Source organism: Panthera uncia, chromosome C2 (genome assembly GCF_023721935.1).
Source record: "Panthera uncia isolate 11264 chromosome C2, Puncia_PCG_1.0, whole genome shotgun sequence".
In the NCBI taxonomy this organism is placed as follows: Eukaryota; Metazoa; Chordata; class Mammalia; order Carnivora; family Felidae; genus Panthera; species Panthera uncia.
In genome coordinates, this window is record NC_064810.1 from 137,015,161 (window position 1) to 137,036,741 (window position 21,581).

Sequence of the window (21,581 nt, forward strand, 5' to 3'; positions counted from 1 at the left end):
TTTCCCCCAGATTTAAGTTAAACTTCAACCTAACCTATCTTCAAATTACCACAAATATAAGTTTGATAGAATACAAATAAATACGATTTTCCTATACTAAATCTGTAGAGCTAGTTTAACACCAGAAATGCTGTCAGCTCTGAAGTAGGTTTTGCATAAGGTTTTGCACCAATTTTCAAAGTGCTTTTCTCACTCTTCTCTCCACATAAACTTACTCTTTTAATCTTTTTCATACTCTTCTCATAATTTACACTTGTCTCTTACTTAAAGAATTTTTGGTCTATTCAGAAATAAATTTTAAAAGTTCGAGGGTGGGGCTGTACATCCTTACAGCATGGTATTTATAGTCCACAGATACAGATTTTAATACCAGCTCCACTGTTAATTAGTTGTGTGACTTGCTCTGGGCGCTTCACTTTCCTCAGACTCCGTTTCATTTACAAAACAGAGATAACCATCAGCCCTACCTAAATCACGGGATTCCTGTGAGGTACACATGCAAGCCCTCTGTAAACAATCATGGGCTGTTGTTCATGTCATTTCCCAGGGTACTTAGGACTCCAAATGGGCATACATTCAGTGGCTGACAAATACCTACTCGGTTGAGTTTAACTGAGAGAAGAGAGTATTGAATAATCTCTAAACACCACCACCTCAGCACTGACACTCTTGGGTTTAAACTCTGGAAAAAGCCTAACCTTCAATTAGTAGTCCCTATTGCATTATTTCCTAGGAAGGATTATCTCGCGGGTGGCAAAATGTCCAACAGTCACCAGCCAGTTGACGGGTGCACCGGTGATAATCATTCTGTTCCCAATGCAACGGTCTAGGTAGGTCTAACTGCTGGCCTTGATAGGGCTGTTCACACTTCACAGTGGTGTTCATTGATCCTGCCAGAGCACTCTTATTTGTCAGACTCTCCCTGGCTGCCAGAGTCTGTCTGTGTCACACTGCTGAGGAACAGAATGGCAGCAGAAAGGAGTAGAAGTTGATAAGCTCCAAAGGCCCACACTGGCCTTCCAAGCTCCCGGAGTTTAGTCCTCCTTGGTGAACATGATTTAATCCAGGAATTGCTGTCATTTAGAGTACTAATCAGATTTCCATCTTTCATGGAATGCTCTTATCTGTCAATACTCTCTTCTCAAGCATATACAAAATTTAAGCTCTGTTCTGTTTGATTGTATCTTTTGAAGTTTGTGCTATTTGTGGTTGTTTTTTTAAACTCTTAGATGTTTATCATATTCTTTATATGAAGTCTGGTTATTGTTTCAAATATGCTTATCTTATGGTCTTCAGACCTAAAAATAATGGGTGTTTTCCCTCATAAAAAATGAACTATCCTGAGAACACTGACAATTATGAAATAAAACAAGGAGGTCAACGGTTTTCCTGTATCAGATGCTTTATTTACGGAGTAACTTTCAGAAGTATTTCTAATCTTTTTTTCCTCTTTTTTTTTCCTGAAAAGTATATCAATCTGGATGTTATCTGGCATTATTTTTTTTAACCTCAGTTCGACTTTCTTGCTCTATTGCTGTTGCTATCTAAAGTGTTATAAGCTTGTTTTATTCGGAATGTAATTCTGATACTGTATCATTTAAAAATTATCCCCCAAATGTATGGCTTTTATGGGATAATTGGAAATTTGAAAATGAGCTTTTGATATTAAGGAATTACTGCCAGAAATTTTTAGGCATAGTAAAACAGAACTGTCATGAAGTTTTTACATATCCTTACCTTTTAGAGATAGGGAACTACTTGCAATAAAGTCCTTTGATATCTAGAATTTGCTTCAAAATAATCCAGAAAGATTAGATTGGAAGTAGATAAGGATGTGGAGGATACGAGATCGACCATTGTAATCGTTGAATGATGAGTGATGAGCACACTGGGGTGGGGGGGGGGGGAGGCTTCATTATACTCGTTTGTCTACCTTTGAATATGTCTGAAGTTTTCCATGATAAGGATTTCCTCGTAACTGCCGAAGATGAGCAGCAGTGTAGTCTGTAAAAGGCGTGTGATTTGGCCCTTTTGCTCTGTGGGAGAATCGTTTGGGCCCTGACCCTCACCCTCTGTATTCCATTCCCTATCATTTGCCTTCCAACTAAAGACTGCCTCATGGTTCAGCCTGGGCCATCAGGGTCCTGCATTCACACAACCATAAAGTCTTTGTCTGCCACTCTTCAAACAGGCAGAACCGTATAGGCCAGGTCAAATGAAAATGCTCTGAGCACACCCACAAACATCAGTGCCCAAGATGGATGAGCTCTTCCCCCTCCCCCCAGCACCTTCCAAATAAAAATCAAGTATCAGTTACTCCCCGTCTTAGATTTATGCGTATCTTTTATTAAAACAACAAATAGAACTAAGAATGGCGCTAATTAACCCTCAGCCTTACACAGTGATTAAGTCGAGGGTGAGCACAGCTGCAGCGTCATTGGCAAGAGCTTTATTCTTCGCAAATGGACTGAGCAAATGGAAAGAGGAATTTGCTCCCAGTGGCTCTTTTATAGTGTTCTATAAAAGGTCGGAGAATGGCTCCTTCCTTATTCTCCAACTTCATAGCCCTTTGTTTCAGATCACTTACAGCCCAGTTTTCAAACAACTGATAAATACAATCCTTATCCATACATTGTCTCATATACCTTAACTTTGATTGTTATTAATCGCTTGTCTTTGACCTGGTTATGACTGGATAACAAATTGTGTTACTAACCATTAAAATGTTATAATTGGTAATGACTACTAGAGGGTGGGGACCATAAAGTAGAATTAATTATTTCAACACAGGCATATTTGTGTAGATTATTTACACTAAGTTTGTGAGCTATTACACTGATGAAAGGTATATAAACAGACTTTTAAGAGGATTCTACTGCCTGCTATAGCAACATGAACTTGGCTTCTACACATTCTACTCTGCTACACTTGAGAACTGGCAAAGAACAATTTCTTTAACTGAAATTAAGATAAAGCTGTAAAAATGATAAGCCTACCTGTTTTCAAGGCAAGCTATCTTAGCAGGAATGCAAAAAAAAATTTTTTTTCTGTAGGAGGTATTAAATATGGATACATAGACCTAAGGTTTCTCCTAATGCCTATGACTTTTTTTTAAAGTGAGAAAATTTATAAAGTAGAAATATATGGTACGACATACAGCTAACTTGAAGCTGTTTTCTTTGTGAAGAATTGGCTCTCCTCTAGAATGTCACATGGTAAATTCCAAAAGTCCTTGTAATTGGTACTTCCAAATATGGATATAGATAGGCTGTAATCCATAGTCCTGTAACTTCTCTGACACCTTATGTAAAGGAAAGCTATAGTTCTATGTAGATAGTCAATCTACCCGGTATTTTAAAAACCGGGAGAGTACATAAAGTCCAAGAAATGTATAAAGGACTTTGGGTTCCAACTCCGTATTATCTACAGAATCCTGGGACACTGACCCCTCATGCACTACAGGTTCCCATAGACTCCCTCGGATCTGTTTGGAAATAGGCCTTCCATGGTGTGGAGGTCCTAGAAGAACCAAGGATTCATTGCAAGGATGAATAAAATCAGGAATACACATCATTAAACGGAGAAGAACATTTCTGTTTTGTGCATTAAAGAAGTTTTTGGGTACCTGGGTGGCTCAGTCAGTTGTGTCCAGCTTTGGCTCAGGTCACGATCTCATGGTTCGTAAGTTAAAGCTCCACGTCGAGCTCTTTGCAGACAGCTCAGAGCCTGGAGCCTGCTTTGGAGTCTGTGTCTCCCTGTCTCTCTGCCCCTCCCCCACTCATGCTCACTCACTCTCCAAAATAAATAAACATTTCCAAAAAAAATTTCACAGAAGTGATTCTGTACTATCATAAATTTGGGTTTTAAAAAAAAAGTATCAATTCTGTTTACCTGTATATTTATAAATGTGTTTCCTTACCTTGTCATTCTGTAAAAAGGAACTTTTTAGTTGTGTTACAAGGGATACTAGTGTATAACAATGTAAACTAAAAGATCCTATTTTATGGTCCTTTATCAAAAATGATTTTCAAGAAGCACCTACGTGCCTCTGTCAGTTAAGTGTCCGATTCTTGATTTCAGCTGAGTTTGTGAGCAGCACTGAACATGGAGCCTGCTTGGGATTCTCTCTCTCTGCCCCTCCCCTGCTCACCTTGTCTCTCTCTGTCTCTCTCAAAATAAGTAATTAACATTTAAAAAAAAAAAAGAATGAGGGGCACCTGAGTGGCTCAGTCGGTTAAGCGTCGGACTATTGCTCCGGTCATGATCTCGCAGTCCATGAGTTCGAGCCCCACGTAGGGCTCTTTGCTGACGGCTCAGAGCCTGGAGCCTGCTTCGGATTCTGGGTCTCTCTGTCCCTCCCCCACTCATGCTCTGTCTCTGTCTCTCAAAAATGAATAAACATTTAAAACTTTAAAAAAAAAAAAAAAGAATGATTTTCTAAAAAACACAGAATGAGAAAAGAAAGCTAAAATTATTTGATCATGGGTTTAGGTTTTGGATTGCCAGGTAGTGAAACAAGTAAAGAGAACTTGAGTCAGAGTTGTCTGGAAAGGATTGGTGGCTTCACTATGTAGGGGAGTGATGATTCCATGACAAAGCAAGTGTCCTAATCAGCCCTTGATATTTTTGCTTTGTGTAGGCAAATCTTTATTTAACATAGCCATCAGTTTTATATCCTTCCTGAACATCCAGTTTGCCTAGTCTAAAAGAATATTACCAAAAAAAAAAAAAAAAGGAATATTACCTGTTTATTATTTTTTTGACATGTTGTCCAGAAATGCTGACCTTTACAAAAACTTTATTACTTTGCTCAGTTAAATATATCTGCTTGGTAGGTTTGATTCTTTTAAAGATGGTAAAAACTATACCTTATTTGCAGATATCTGAGTTGCATTCAAAATATGCCTGTAAAGTTTTACCTTCATATCTGATCTAAAGGAAAGACCCATTGGAGAAATCACTCTCCTTGAGTAAAGAAGAAAATACAACCGTGTATTTATGATGCCTATGTTCGTTTTTCTCACTTGTTTCCTTACCTCTGACCCAGGAAGTAGCTCTGAACCAGGTAATAACTGTGCTTCCAGCATGGTTAAAGCAGGAAGATGAATCCCTAGGGTAGCAATCTATAATATCTTTCCTGGTTTTGTTTTGTTTTTTTACCATTATAGAGCTGTCCGCTTATCCTTTGTGAGATTCTGATTGGCTTGTCCTATAACAGGAGTAAAATCTCACCAATTCAGTATAATTAGGATGTCAGATAAAATTTTTTAATAATTGTAGGAAATTTTAAATGAGTGAAGACCTATTAAGCACATGTAGGAAATACTAGTAAAATGTTTAAGCTACATGGCCTTAGACTCTGCTTTACCAAGGACAGGAATGAAGTGGGTTTTTCACATAAATAAAATAGAGAAAATGATTATAATGAGCCCTAATGTATTCCTCACTCAGCCTCAAAACTTACCTTTATTTAGGGTTTAGGTATTTTTTACAGGTTATCTAGGCCTTCTTTCAGACAGGCTAAATATTCTTAGATAATATTGCTTGACACTATTAATTTTCATGGCAACCCTTTTTAAAAGAGATAATACAGTAAACTTCAGAATAGGTCTCTGCATTCGAATTACTGTTAATATTTGTTACTCAAGGGTACAGTATGTGTTGTTTTGGAAAGTAGGCTACTGGTAAAGTTTGGTTTTCTTTTTAAGGAGAAATGATATTAAAACAGTTAAATAATATATATTTGAAAATATAACAATGCACTATAGTGTTTTAATATGGAAATTTAAGAGTTCTGAAACAACATAATAAAAATCCTCTAACTGTCCAGAAATTTATTTGCATGGACAAAAAATCTGGATGATTGAATAACATGTTGCCTTTTTAATTTAGATATTTGAGATCATATTGTGTCTTGGGAGAAATGTTATAATTATGAAAATACGAAGAATTAATGTAACCCTACCAATGTCTGAGTCTGAGACCCTCAATTACCAGGCAGTTATCTTTATATTTCCTTACTTTCCTTACTTACAGCCTTCCATTCTGTATTTGGCCTGGGTAAAGTGCTTCCAGTAACAGCACTCAAAATAATTCTTAATTATTTTTTTAAGTGTATTTATTTATTTTGAGAGAGAGGGGAGGACAGGGGTAGAGTGAGGGGGAAAAGAGAGAATCCCAAGCAGGCTCCATGCTGCCAGCACAGAGCCCAGTGTAGGACTCAATCTCAGGAACCGTGAAATCATGACCTGAGCCAAAATCAAGAGTCAGATGCTTAACTGACTGAGCCACTCAGGCACCCCACAGTAATTCTTATTTTAAAAAAAAAGGATGCTTCTGACATGTCAGACTAATTATTCCTACACAACAGCAATAACTTCTTTCTTTTTTCCTTCTTATTTTTGTCCTTTAAGAGATCCTGGGGCTTATGGGTGTTGAATTTTTGGTTATGTCATATTGGTGAGGAATTTGCATAATAAGCAGTATAGGAGTTCCTTTAAACTACAGGCATATTTCTTTCCACAATAGGTAGTGTTCCTGGAAAGAAATCATAAATCAAAATGTTTTAGATATATTTGAAGAACTTCCTACTTAAACGAGTAGCCTATGGAGAAACCTGTTGCCAAATAAAGCATTTATAAGTTTGAATAATGAATTTATTTTTTAATAAAAATCAGTTTTTTAAATTTATCTTTTCTTGAAAATACAAGGATATTTCCCCCCTAATTCAGCACTGCCTTCCCTCTGAGAGCGTTTCCCCCAAATAAGCCATATTTTTTGCGATACTCACATACCTAGTACAGCCTATAAAAAGCCTACATAGCTGTGTGCCTGTAGGCGGGGGGTAGGTAGTGCCTTATGGGGCAGCCGCTCACGTTAGTGAGGTGTGCATCACCTTTTATTCAGAGAACTGTGCCCACACACGTACTCCAGTGACTGACTTTCTTGTCTAGACTGGCTCCCGTGATGGAAGCATGGTCATACACAGTCTAATTCAAATACATAAGGCAAGTTAGGACAAATGGAGACCTAGAGGAGATGTCTTTATCTAGCGTTGGGTACCACCATTAGATTTTTATAAGAAAAGCTCTAGGGGCGCCTGGGTGGCTCAGTCGGTGAAGCATCCGACTTTGGCTCAGGTCATGATCTCGCGGTATGTGAGTTCGAGCCCTGCGTCGGGCTCTGTGCTGACAGCTTGGAGCCTGGAGCCTGCTTCGGATTTTGTGTCTCCCTCTCTCTCTGACCCTCCCCCGTTCATGCTCTGTCTCTCTCTGTCTCAAAAATAAATAAACGTTAAAAAAAATTAAAAAAAAAAAAGAAAAGCTCTAGAAAAGATCATTCAGCTACACTGGGGAAGAGGCACCAGCCACCCCTTGTCCTCTATAGAGGATTCCTCTACCTGAGGAATATATACATTTTTATCGAATCAAGGGTCTGATAGGGCTGGTGTATTTTAATTTTAGCCTTACTCAGAATGGTTCCATTCCTGCAGGAAAAGCATCCTCTTGGTGGATTCGCACTCATAGAATTGTGGATAGCTTAGAGTTGGGATTCATATCTGAGTTCAAAATAGTCTTGTGTCCAATTTGGTGAAAGTTTTTAAGTGAAAGTTTACTGTTAATGGAGCTCTCCATTAGCTTGTTTAATTCACTGGAAAGACTATTTAAATTTATAATTATACTAGACAAAGAAGCCATTGATTTGTATATGGTATTGATTTGCATTTAGGGAACTCTGGCTATGTTGCATATTTGTAGTTTTCATATTCATAGTTTTCATGGTGGAGCTAGGATATCTTAAAGGTAAAGAAAAGGTCTAGATGTACTCCTTGATAATGTCTCAGTATTGGCTTTTCTTTTTTTCAAAATGGAAATATCTTCAGTTTTTTTCTTGCTTATTAAATTTCTCTTAAATCAACTATCCTTTAAAGATACGTGTTTAGTTTTCATTTGAGGCTCCTTGCTCTGCAAACTCAAAATTGATGGGACTTAGCAAAGTATATTTGTCAGTTAAGTTTGTCTCATTATAATTTTGGTGTAAATTTAAACACATGACCTCAATGTTTAGCCCTGGCTTTGACCTGCTTCTACTTAGCATTTCCCTGTGCATATTTATTGCCCCTTAATTAATATAAATCTGGACATGGGTATTAGCTGTTGCTACAAGTTTTCTGCTGTAAAGTCTATTGCTGTCCCTGCAATAATAACCTCTAATTTACTGGTTTGGAAGTTGATCTCATTATAAAGCTATTGTATATATTAAGCCATGATGAAAATTCCCTTCAATTTACTTTTTAGAAAATGGCATTTTGAGGTTTTCCTTTTTAGAGATCACCAGTGATTTGTTGTTGTTGTTGTTGTTGTTGTTGTTGTTGTTGTTGTTTTAGGGAAACACTAATAAGAAAATGACATGGTGTAGATCAGTACTTCTCAATTTCTACATTCTCCCAAAACTGACCTCTTCCTCCACTTAAATCAATTAATGTCTTTCTGAGTTTAGAATATAGCAAATTGTATTAGAGGTATTTTTCTCCCGTAAAGCAAGTTTTTGGCATCTGATGCTGTTTAGGGAATTGGGGAAAGCTGTTGAAGCAACACATGTGTTCTGTTGTTGCCAGTGAAAAGCTCAGAAAACACAAATAAGAAATTGAAAAGTGAAGCAGACCCTCAGTATAAACAAACACCATTCTTTACTCACATGGGAATGTGTCTTTTACTCAGAAGAGTTTACCCAAGGAATGATTCAAAGACTTTTTTTCTTTCCCTTACTTGAGGAATTTCTGACAAGTCCAGAACATTTAGTCTAGATTTTAATTAACTTTTTCTTTATGATTTCTGGAATGAAAATAATTGAGAAAGAATTGCAAGATTAATTTTTCTCATTCTAGAGTAAAAAGAGGGGTTTTTTGATGATAGGGAAAGAATTATGCAAAAATTGTATATTTTAGGTCCAAGGTCTTTCCTATTCCCCTGGATAACCTCTCCCAGTGTTTGTTTTCCATTTTTCATTCTTTACAGTTGAGGACCAGTAATAAGTTTGTCGCTCTCTGAAATTAGTCTTCTTTTCTTCTACATGTAGTCTACCTTTTTTTTTTTTTTACCATAGCACTCACTATTTGGGTTTATTTACAGCTTCTGTCAGGAGAGACTTGACTGTGTCAGGCTTCACTAAACAGTTTTAGTTCCAACAACAAGACTTACTTTTCCTGTGTCTGTTCTGTAGTCTCTTGCTCTCCACATGAACAGAAAGGTTTCCGGTGTTATTCCCAGGCAAGCATCTGCCACAGGTGTCTTTTTTATCACTTAAAATATATGTAGAAATGATGAGATTATTAAGTAGCTGACTGTGGTTCATGTCGTTCTTTCAGATCTTAAGTGCTTTTGAAACTCTTAAGTGCTCTTTCTTTGTTGGTTAATTTATTTTGCAATTTAGACTTCCGTCCTCATTCAGTTCGTATCTGTAATGTGGTGGTTTGTTAATACCATAGGCTTGTTATTGGTAAATCAAACTGTTCTAATATTTATTGTCAGAAACATCTGTACCTGGTTAGTAAATGATATAGCATGGATTTTACTTTATGTAAATTTTAAAAGTGAATACATTTTTTAAACTTGATAACAGCATAAAACGCTGTACAGGGTGTTGACTGCCCATTCGGCACTCAGAAGGGTCCCTTAGTCTAGAGGCCATGGTGCCCTGATCTCCTTTTTGTCTTAGTATGATTCGCCATGTGGCTGTCACATTCCCTTTTCTGGCGACCTTTCAGAGAGTACCATCTTCTGAAACTACTGAGACCACCCATCCAGCACTAAAGAGATCCCTCTGTGATCACAGTGACTTTTTTTTAAAGTTTATTTATTTATTTTGATAGCATGTGCGAGGGCATGCAAGCAGGGGAGGGGCAAAGGGAAAGGGAGAGAGAATCCCAAGCAGGCTGCATGCCCAGCTCAAGAGCCGAATGTGGGGTTCAACATGGGGTTCGATCTCAAGACTGAGATCATGACCTGAGCCAAAATCAGGAGTCAGATGCTTAACCAACTGAGCTACCCAGGCACCCCTGACGGATCCTTATGTACAGAGGAATTTTTAATGAAACTATTCTGTATGTTGTTAGTAGTTGGCTAATGTCCTCAGGGACCAGGTCTGGAGACTGGAGGGAATAGTGATACTCTTAAGGTGAAGCATTAGATTTTTCCTTCTGCCCACAAAAAGAAATAGCCAAAGCAGTGTAAACCACTGGGCTTTTGCTTACATTCTCACATCAGCTTGTTCATTGCTGCCTCCTACAGACTGTCTCTTTCACAAATACTAATAGAAAAAGCAATTAAGAGAAAGAGAATGAACCACATCAGAGTTCATCTATAGAGTAATATAACCCACATCATCTTTTGAAAGAGATAGGTACTGGAACTTCATGAATAGCCGTTTCCCAGCCTTTGGTGACCCTCCAGTGCTTTCTTACTCATCTTTGGCCTGTCCACATTAGCCTAGGGACTCTTTTGTGCTTTACCCTCTGGAGTCCGTAATGTAAAGGCAATTGATCTATTGCATGTGTTTTCACAGTACATATGTACAAATTCCAGCTTCACCCCGGCTCTGATTTGACTCCTCCCTCCTGCCTGAAGTGTATCCTATTCTCCATAAGAATCACTGAGCTGGAGCTAATGGCAAAGGGAAATGGACCCGCACACATTTATTTCCTCAGGACAGAGCTCTGTGGTGTATCTATCCTTGGTTAGTCCTCCTTTCTCCCTTTTCCTGTTATCCAGTCTTTTCTTTTTTATCTGTATTTATAGCTTTTTTTGTTTTTCTGCTACTGCTTCTCTTTCTTTTCTTTTTCTTACCCTAATTTCTGCTCTCCCTCTTAGTTTCCTTTAACCTTTCTTTCACCAAGGAAAAAAAAATTTTTAAGGGATATCCAAACTGTCTTTTTATTTGTTTTTATTTAAAAGAGCTTTATTTAGTATTATCTCTATAACCATATGACTTAGCTTGTAGCGTCTATTGGCCTAGTATAACCGTGGAATATTCCATTTCACTTCACATGCCAACTGATGGCTCTTGTCCATCTTGTGTGCCAGGGCAGGAATGGCCCCATCAACTCTCAAAAGGGGTATGGTGTCAACTCAGAAAATTGGCTGAACACTGTGAGTAATGCTCGAGTTGTTGCCAGTCTTAGCCAGTACATACCTTCTTAATTCCATGGCCTCTTCTTCCAGTTAAACAGTTGCTTTTTTAAATCTAGTTTGGAAAATATATTAAAGTCCTATGCTCTGTAAGTAGCGTTGCTAAAGCAGTATCACACGTGTAGGACGATAATCTCATTTTGACGTTCTGAATTGATTGTCCTGTGTACATCCGGATGGCAGGGCTTTAAGTGAAAAACACAGGAGTTAGTCTATAGTGTAAGATGGCTCATGTTATATAGCTCTAAGCTGTTGCCCCTCACTGTATTTATGCCTGACTTCTCTAAGTAACCGTGGCATACCTTTGCATGCATGCATCTTTTCAGCAAACCTTATGATGCTCCTTGCTAGATTCACCAGTGTCAGATAGAGCATGAGCACAACGAAGGTTATATTTTGCCATGTTAAAAAAAGATTAAGTCAAAGGAGCTAAATTATACTGAGTTTTGAAGATGTCAAGAAAACCAGAGTGTTGCCCAGCTCTTTCCCTTACTAGGTAAATTGGTGCCTTCATTTGTGAATTGAAGACTACTTATGACCCTGACTATCTTGCAGCATTGCTGTGAAGATAAAGTTGTGTGCGTAGACCTCTGTAAACACTTTGAAAGCTGTGAGTATGATTGTATGGCATGTATTGTACTGAAGGCCTACATTAGCTCTGCAAGGTGCAGTTCACCTGTCCTTTGAGATGTCGAAAGAGCCATTTTGTTTCTTGCATAAAATCTTTAAGTGGCTTATTCATAGTTTGATGAGTTTGGAGTTTCATATGTGATGGAATTTACCTTTCAGAAGGAAAACTAATAGGAAAAATGAATTGAAATTCAAACTTGGCTTAATGATTTCAATTTGCTTTAGGCTTCTATCTTTATAATCTAAAAAACTTTAAGTATTTAATATTATCTTTTGTCATCTATAAAATGAAGTCTCCTTCTTTATTCCCAGCACACATAATGCACAAACCGTATGCCCATAGGCACCCCCATCTGGCCAAAGAACTTCCTAGGAAACTCTGCCTTATTTCAAGTCCAGCCAAGCCTTTTAAAATCTTTACTCCCACCCCTATTGTTCCTTTGCTCTTGCCCTGTATAAAATATGTCTCAAGCCCAAAGGCAGCTTAAAATTTCTCAAGATATTATATCACATGACAGACTCCTGAAGTTCAGAGACTGTCTAGCTAAGATAGAAGTGAAAGCTAGCTATTTTTAGCCAGGTTTAAGTAAATTTAATTTTACTGAACTAGATATACTGTACTCTCTGGATTGTCTGTAATGTTTTCACAATGCATCAGAGTGGACTTCAGCTTCTGGCCATGAAGAAATAACAGGAATTAGATTTATACTCTTCCCTTAACCAACTAGAAAAACAGACACTGAACAACAGGCAGCCCAAGACCAAGATCCTTGAGAGAAGAGAAACACGTGAAGTGAGCCCCACACTTGCCCCAGCTCACTGCTTAGAGGCAGTTTCCAGGTTGCATTATAGAGAGGAAAAAAACAAAGAGAGCACCCAGCAGTCTTACTGAGTTGAGGAGACAGAGATAGGGGTTTAGGAAGACCCACGTGCTGGTGTTTGTAGGGCAGAGATCCAGAGAAGAGGGACCACACAGAGAGAATGCTCCAGAGATCCGAAAGGGATCCCCTCAAGTCTTTGGCTACGTTTAGAATTCTTCATATGTCAGAAGAAGCCACCTGGGGCCAGGGAAAGAACCTGCACAAAGCAGTAGGCCAGACAGTTCCTAGAGCTCACACAAGGCTGTGAGTGACCTCACATTAAGCAGGAATCCATGTTGTCCTCATAAGATACCGTCTTAATAGTAGGGGTAAATTAGCTCTACACCAAAGGCTCCACTGGACCTACCTACCCTAAAAAAAATTTAAAAGAAAGCTTGGAAGCATCAAACTTTTCTTAAATAAATACATGCTAGGACAAAGTACAACATTCTTTAAGGGAATACAACAAATTCCAACACTCAACAGTGTAAAATTCACTTTTGTACCTCAAATAAAATATTGCTGGGCATTTTAAAAGCAGGAAAATAGAACCCGTAACCAGGAGAGCAATTAATCCATATTTCCAGACCCTGAAAGGACAGAGATGATGGAATTAGTAGGCAAGAATGCTAAAACAGTTATTATAAATTCCATATGCTTAAGAAAGTAGAGGAAAGTGCAAACATGATGAGAAAAAATATTAACAAGATAGAAATGAAACTTGTAGAGTAACAAAATGCAGTCTCTGCCATTAAAAGTACATATTATAGGATTAACAACAGATTGCATACAGTAGAAGAAAGTTGGAAATGAAATTGAACATAGTAATAGAAACTATCCATAAAGAAGCAAGAGAAATGAAAGTTTAAAAAATAAAATGAACAGAGCCTAAGTGATCCATGGGATGACCTCAGGCTACTTAACATACCTGTAACTGGGAGTCCCAGAAAAGGAAGTCAGGAAAGAAAAAATATTATAAAAAATAATGAGAGGAACTTCCACTTCCAGTAACAGGGATAACCATATTTGCCCTCCCTCCTGAAACAACCAAAAGACAGACAAAATACATAAAACAATGGTTTTCAAGACATGGAGCTCAGACAGTAAAGGTCAGTGATCCCTGATACATGGGAAACAAAGTGAACCCTGGACTACTGCCTTGTGAGAGTTTCCATCCATAGTGTGAGGAAAGGAACCCAGGGGAAGCCCAGCAGACTCTCTAAGTTGAGCAAACAGAACTGAGTCCAAGGAAGTCGAGGCGCTACAGTTCCAAAGACGGAGTATAGAGAGGAGAGAGCTGCACACACAGAGGGAACCCCAAATATCTGCAGAAGATACCCCTCAAGTATTTAGCAGAAGGTGCCCCTTGCACATTCATGCAAGGAAACTACCCAAGTTTGGGAAAGAACTGGTGTGTTCCACCTCTTTGCCACATTGGTGAAAGATGGATTCCCACCCTAGGGTTATGAGGAGTGGCCAAACACACAACACCCAACACTGGACAAATGAGGTTGACAACTGTTTATTAATCGCTTACATTCTTAGCCTTGTGGGGAGGACGTCGCACATCTTGCAGGGCCACATGGGGATTGCACTCAGGAACAGAGGGAGCAATCAAGGGCTGTGGGAGACAGGCATTGTAGTCTCAAGAGGGCAGAATGCTCCCTGGTTCCTGCAGGAAGATGTGATTGGCTTATTTGAATAATTCCACAGGCTGGCAAGAAATTGAGTAACACTATTCAGTGATAAGCAGGAACTATTCCCCCTGTCCATGGTAAAGAGCATTTTTCAACTAGTGACCCTTATCCATGGGAGCAGAGTCAGGAAGGGAATTTGTGGTTAGGCCATTTGAAGCCTTCCCAGTTTTCCTGAGATGTTAAGGCAGCACATAATGCTGAACCTTAATTGTAGGTTTTATACTACAAGAACCATCTTAAAGGGTTAAAAGAAACAGTGCCTTTTCCCACCAGCCAGACTAGAAAAATTCATAATTCTTGGGACATTTGGATACACAGGAAGGGGTTGCCTTAGCTTGTGGAAAATAATTAGCCCTAGACTAAGCGCTGCTTCAGCCTACCTACCTAGTCATAAAAGCAAAACCAGACAGTATCCAAGTGTCTGCAAGAACAAAGCTCAAGAATATAAGAACACAAAAATTAAAAACTTAATAATTTTTAATTTTTTTTTAATTTTAATTTTTTTAATTTTTTAAAAAAAGAATACAAAAATAATCTATCAACCAACATGGTAGAACCCACAAGGTCTGGCCTCCAAAGATTACCAGGATGCAAAGAAGCAGGAAAACATGACACACGATAAGGAGCATAACCACTTACTGGAAACAGACCCAGAACTGACACAGACGTTAGAATTAGACTAAATAATGGATGATAATTTTCTGAATTTGATGAGAACTTTAAACACATGTATCAAAGAAGCTTTATGAACCCCAAGCAGAAGAAACATGAAGAAAACCCACACCCAGGTACATCATATCAAATTGCTGAAGAATGATAGAGAAATTCTTAAAAGCAGCCCCACCAAAAATGGTTATATTATTAGAGAGAAGCAAAGATAGTCATGACTGCAAACATCTGTTGAGAAACTGCTAACCAGAAGATGGTGGAACTACATCTTTAAAGTACTAAAGGAAAAACTGTCAGCCCAGAATTCTATACCCAGTAGTAATATATTTCAAAACAGGTTATTTCCAAGAAAACATACCAAAGCTTATGCACATTCTGAAGTAAAAATTGGCATTAGAAGAAGGTCTTTATAAGCAAGCTAAAATCCAAAAAGCATAAAGAAAAAGCATCAACAGATTTGACTACCTAAAAATTTTTAAATTCTATATGGAAAAAATACCATAAGTTGTTCACAGATTGCAGTCTTGTAACATATATAGTGGGCAGAGAGTTAATATGCCTAATGTAGGAAGAACTATAAATCAAGAAGTGAAAAACCAATAACTCCGTAAAAAATTGGGAACGTGATCTAAGCACTCAATGCATAGAACAGCAAAGTATAACTGAGAAACAAAGGAAAAGATCTTCAGACTCTAGTAAACACCAACTAAAATGAGATTTCTCTTTTTAATCAATTGACAAAAATCAAAAGATTAATAACATCTGATATAGGGAGAGTGCTGGGAAAGGCACTTTTACACAGTTTTTAGGAATATAGATTGGTACTACGTTTTTCAAGAACAATTTGGAGGCACCTGTCAAAATGTAAAATGCACATAACCCCTGACCAGCAGTCTCACTTCTGGGAATCCATCCTGTAAAAATACTCACAAGTGTTCATGGGTATATGCTCAAGGAATACTCCACAACATTATTTTTTTATATAATTTATTGTTAAATTGGCTAACATACAGTGTATAAAGTGTGCTGTTGGTTATTGGGTAGATTCCCATGGTTCATCACTTACATACAACACCCAGTGCTCATCCCAACAAGTACCCTCCTCAATGTCCCCTCTCCTCCAAACCCCCATCCACCCTCAGTGTGTTCTCTGTATTTAAGAGTCTCTTATGGTTTGCCTCCCTCCCTCTCTGTTTGTAACTATTTTTTCCCCTTCCCTTGCCCCATGGTCTTAAGTTTCTCAAGAACCACATATGAGTGAAAACATATGATATCTGTCTTTCTCTGACTGACTTATTTCACTTAGCATAATACCTTCCAGTTCTATCCACATTGCTGCGAATGGCGTGATTTCATTCTTTCTCACTGCCAAATAGTATTCCATTGTCTATATAAACCACATCCTCTTTATCCATTCATCTGTTGATGGACATTCAGGCTCTTTCCATAATTTGTATTGTTGAAACCACTGCTGTAAACATTGGGGTACATGTGCCCCTGTGAATCAACACTCCTGTATCCTTTGGATAAATTCCTAGTAGTGCTATTGCTGGGTCGTAGGGCAGTTCTATTTTTAATTTTTTTGAGGAACCTCCACATTGTTTTCCAGAGTGGCTGCACCAGTTTGCATTCCCACCAACAGTGCAGGAGGATTCCCTTTTCTCCACATCCTCACCTGCATCTGTTGTTTCTTGAGTTGTTAATTTTAGCCCCTCTGACTGGTGTGAGGTGGTATCTCAGTGTGGCTTTGATTTGTATTTCCCTGATGATGAGTGACATTGAGCATCTTTTCAAATGTCTGTTGGCCATCTGGATGTCTTCTTTGGAAAAATGTCTATTCATGTCTTCTGCCCATTTTTTCACTGGATTGTTTCTCAGATGTTGAGCTTGGTAAGTTCTTTATAGATTTTGGACACTAACCCTTTATCCAGTATGTCATTTGCAAATATCTTTTCCCATTCTGTAGGTTGCCTTTTAGTTTTGTTGATTTTTTTCTTTGCAGTGCAGAAGCTTTTTATTTTGATGAAGTCCCAGTAGTTCATTTTTGCTTTTAATTCCCTTGCCTTTGGAGATGTGTCAAGTAAGAAATTGCTGCGGCTGAGGTCAGAGAGGTTGTTGCCTGCTTTTTCCTGTAGGGTTTTGATGGTTTCCTGTCTCACATTTAGGTCTTTCACCCATTTTGAGTTTATTTTTGTGTATGATGTAAGAAAGTGGTCCAGTTTCATTCTTCTGCATGTCGCTGTCCAGTTCTCTCAGCACCGTTTGCTAAAGAGACTGTCTTTTTTCCATTGGATATTCTTTCTTGCTTTGTCAAACATTAGTTGGCCATATGTTTTTCACAACATTATTTATAATAGTAAAGAACTGGAAAAGTTCTTACTGTGCATCAGTAGGGAATGGTTAAATAGAGCTGTACAGTCCTAAAAGAGAAGAAGGAAAATCCACAACATTATGTAGTTTGATCTATTAAAAAATAAAATAAAATTGGCCATAAACACCCTCACACATGTATTCGACTATAAAATGCATAGAAAAATTGTATAAAGGGGCACACAAAACTGTTAAAAAGCAGTTACCCTCTGGGGAGTTAGAATTTGAAGGTGTAAGGTAGGAAAGAAGGATTTTCATGATTTACTTCTATATTTGTTTTATGGTTTAGATTTTTAAGGGTTAGTAAATAATTTTAAATGTTTATATAACTTAAATTTTTTAAAGTAAGTATTAGTAAATTAAAATGAGAGTGCCTAAAGTTAAATTTCAGCTGATGAAAGGGCAAGCTTTTTAAGTTAGTTTCTGAAGCATTATTAGTTTTTAATTAATATTTTCAAATTTATTCAGGTCTTACCTTCAAGTAAATGCTTGAGAATTGACTAGAAAGTCTTTTTTTAATTTGTTTTTAATGTTTATTTATTTTTGAGAGACAGAGAGAGACAGAGCGTGGGCAGGGGAGGGGCAGAGAGAGAGAGAGAAAGACACAGAATCCGAAGCAGGCTCCAGGCTCTAAGCTGTCGGCACAGAGTCCAATGCAGGGCTCAAACTCACAAGCCATGAGATCACGACCTGAGCCGAAGTTGGACGCTTAACCGACTAAACCACCCAGGCGCCCCGAGAATTGACAAGTATGTCTTTTGCTTATTTAGAACCAAAATACCATATGTTAAGCCAGGCAGAAACTTGTGTTGTGGTACAAATGTGCAAGTAACTATTCTATTCAAATTTGCAGTAAGTTGCTGTTAGCAGTACTGTACTTTATGAATGCTGTCTGCACCTCTTTATAGTTTCAAAGCATCAACCTGTTCCATCCACTCAAGTTGCTGATGACTCATTCCTAAAATTAGGAAGTTTCTTCTCTTTGTCGTGAGAAATTACTGTTTTTATGAACAATCAGTAATGTGTGTATTTACTGCTTACTTGTACTATATTAATTTACAGAGCCTTAGAAACTCATCAGGAAATAAAAACACATTTCAGAATTAACAGAGAATTAATTTCCACTTTTTTCAAGAGGTTTTAGTAAAGAAGTGTTGCTTCAGCTCCACTTTGATGTCAGTGAAGGGATTTGTAGAGGTGTCCCCTCTTGAGAACTAGAGAGCATAGGAATAGGCATCATCTTCCTGGGTATCAGGGAAAAAACGTAGCCCTCTTATTTCTACCGTGGTCTTCCTAATAGAGAATTAGAATGCTTTTTTTGAGTGATTCTAATTTTTACTTTTAAAATGGGTATTATATGTTTATTGTAATATGTCCTTTGCCTTTGTAATAATCAACCAAAAGATAAGATGGAAAAACATTTTTATCACCAGGAAGGAAGTTCTTAAATGGCTGTGACGTTTTCTTCTTAAATGTTCTCTAGTCTAACATTCTTTAAATAGTCCTAGAGGCAGTAGGTGTTATGCAATTTAAGTAGTCAAATAAGTGATAACATTATTATCCCCCATGCTGTCATCCCACCCCCAGACAATCTATTTACAGTGTAGGTTTTCTATTTGTGGCCCAGGAGATGAAAATTAGGTCTGACTTCATGTCTTAATTATGCATCACGTGACCACAGTTGATTATCACCGACCACTGTGTGATGACTTCACTGCCCATGAAAACAAATGTTGTTCTGATCAGAAGAAACTTAGACCAAGGTCTTAGTAAATCTCAGTGCCGAGGCATGGACACTGCATGTGCTACAGTGCCTGAACTGAAGCAGACGCTTAGGCATCACCCAGGAGGCCCCTGGTCACTGTCAGGGTCATCACTAGACTCAAGGAGAAAGGAAAATGCCCTGCAGGTTGTTCCCAGGGAAGCCATAAAATATTGCCCTTCAAGAATCACCATCCAACAACAATGTGTGTGCACTTAATGCCACTGACTTGCACCCCTGAAAATGGTTAAAATGGTAAATTTTATGTATATTTTACCACAATAAGACAGATTTAAAGAATCACCATCCCCTTTCTAAAAGCAGCTTCCTAGGGACTCGAAACAGCTTACCCCAAACGTTAACCTGTTGAGTGACAGTTTGACCCAGCATGGCAAAGACAGGAATGTTGAGAAGCAAGCCCTCTCTGCAGAGGCAGCTGGAATGGAATGAATGCAGCAGCATTAACACCCAGGCAGCTGTGAGGGTAAGTAGTGGCTGGTAACTTCTCTACTATTCTTTCGCCAGGCGTGGCCATGGTCATGATAATGCATGTGATCATGAATGCGGTACCAGCTGGCTAATTTTGAGCCTACAGAGTACCAGGCACTGTATTCAGTGCTTCTCATTAGTTTTCTCATTTAATCCTCTCCACCACCTTACGAGGTAGACACTGATGTTACCTGCTTTTTGCAGATGAGAAAACAAGCTCAGAGAGGTTAAGTGATGTGACCAGGTAAGAGTGGTCAAAACCAAGATTTCCATGTAAGGAGTTTGACTCCCGAACCTGAGCTCTTACCAGCTGGGTTACATGGCCCCAACCACGATCTCTGTGTGACACAGCTGAGCTGTAGCATCTGTGCATGGACACCACATGGATGCCTTAAGCTCAGTCACTTGGTTGTTCAGCAAACATTTACCAAGCTCTGGTTCAGGCCCAAGGCCAGGGAAGAAAGCAGGCAGTAGTTAAATTACTTGGATCAAAGTCCCTGCTTTTGAGGAGATTAAAGTATAAGAGTCTGACAGTACTCAAATCATCACTTACAACCAGAAGTTGGGGCCAGGACTTGGGTTCACTATGAAGGCCACCGTGACCAATGATGGAAGCCCTCTGCCTCAGGATACCTGCTCCACCAGAATGTCCGACACTCAGAAACCACTCATCATGGCCCACACAGTTCTGTGGCTAGGATACACAGTGCTCCCTTTTAAGGAATCCAGAATGCTTTCGGTCAGCATTTCCTCAGTGTCCAGCCCTTTGGCTAGTTAAGAGACTCACAACACCATTAGTTCAAGGGGTAGAGGCATGGAGTGGGGCATGATACTACAGTAACCCCGCTCTCTCAGTCATCAGACTCCTTTACAGGGTGGGTCCTTAATAGTCAAACACGTTAGACCCTAGAGGTGAACACAACACATTCCACTGCCCTTCCATCTGCTCCAAGGGTGCCTTGTCTCCTTGAACTGCCCTATTCAGAGGACCCTAGCAATCTGTACAAAGAGATCATGAAGAGAAAGAGGAGAGCTCTGCATGGTCAAGATTCCAGAAGCTGGATTAAGAGTAGATCACCCTCAAACATGCCATTGTAATTCACTGATTTATCTATCACCAGAGTTCATCGTAGCACACTCACATGCACATTTTATAATGTACACATGGCTCAAAGTCGCCTGCAGGAACACAATTTTAATTCTGGGTTCGGGATTGCCCAGCATAGGGTGAGGTAGAATAACCTACCTTTGTAGTTCTGAAAGACTTCAGAACCTGTGTACAGAAAGGAGCGATGTGTCAATGCTGCCTGCATATATTCTGTGTAGCATCCATTTTTCTCTGTCTTTAGAATATCTGCCAGTGTTGACATCTGGTGATTATAAGGTTCCAGTATCTTTTCCAGGGCACCTCTAGCTACTGGATGTCTTGCTCTTGGCATGGTAACAGCACTCTGTAAGTCTCTCTCTGAATGAATGTCTAGGGGTTAGTCTTTTCAAAGTATTCTTCATCTACCCCAATTTTTTCACAGTATTCTCTTTACACACTTGCCTTCACACAAACTATTCTCACAGATTTCTAAATGTAAAATAATTTTCCTCTTCCCTATAAAAGTACTCATTTAAAATTGGCCAATTAATAGCCATTGCAGCAATTATTAATTACTATAATTTCAGAGAATCCTCAGGCGCTCAATTCAACAAACACGTTTATTCTTAGCACAAAATGTTGGAGGAACTACACTAGACACTACAGGAGATTCTACGAGGCCTATGATCACTACAACTATGGGAAATATTCGTCTAGCTGTTACAATCTAACGGAGGGTGGGTTGAGAATAAAAGAAGCACATAAATAGCATATTGCCACAGTGGAGCTTGGAGAGAGTGTGGTCAGCAAGGATTGGGACAGCTGGGAGAG

At 38.7% G+C, this 21,581-nt stretch overlaps 1 protein-coding gene across 3 annotated transcripts in view; it reads left to right on the top strand.

Annotated features, from left to right (window-relative positions):
* The window catches only part of LOC125922024 (ubiquitin-conjugating enzyme E2 E2), a 368,037-nt gene that overhangs the window by 321,077 nt on the left and 25,379 nt on the right, over nt 1-21,581 (top strand). For 2 of the 3 annotated variants that reach the window (XM_049629865.1, XM_049629866.1), the window contains exon 6: nt 734-830. The exons of the other annotated variant lie outside the window; for it this stretch is intronic. In XM_049629865.1, coding sequence (XP_049485822.1) covers nt 734-830 — 97 coding nt within the window. The remainder of the gene's footprint in view (nt 1-733; nt 831-21,581) is intronic. 3 annotated transcript variants of the gene reach the window in all.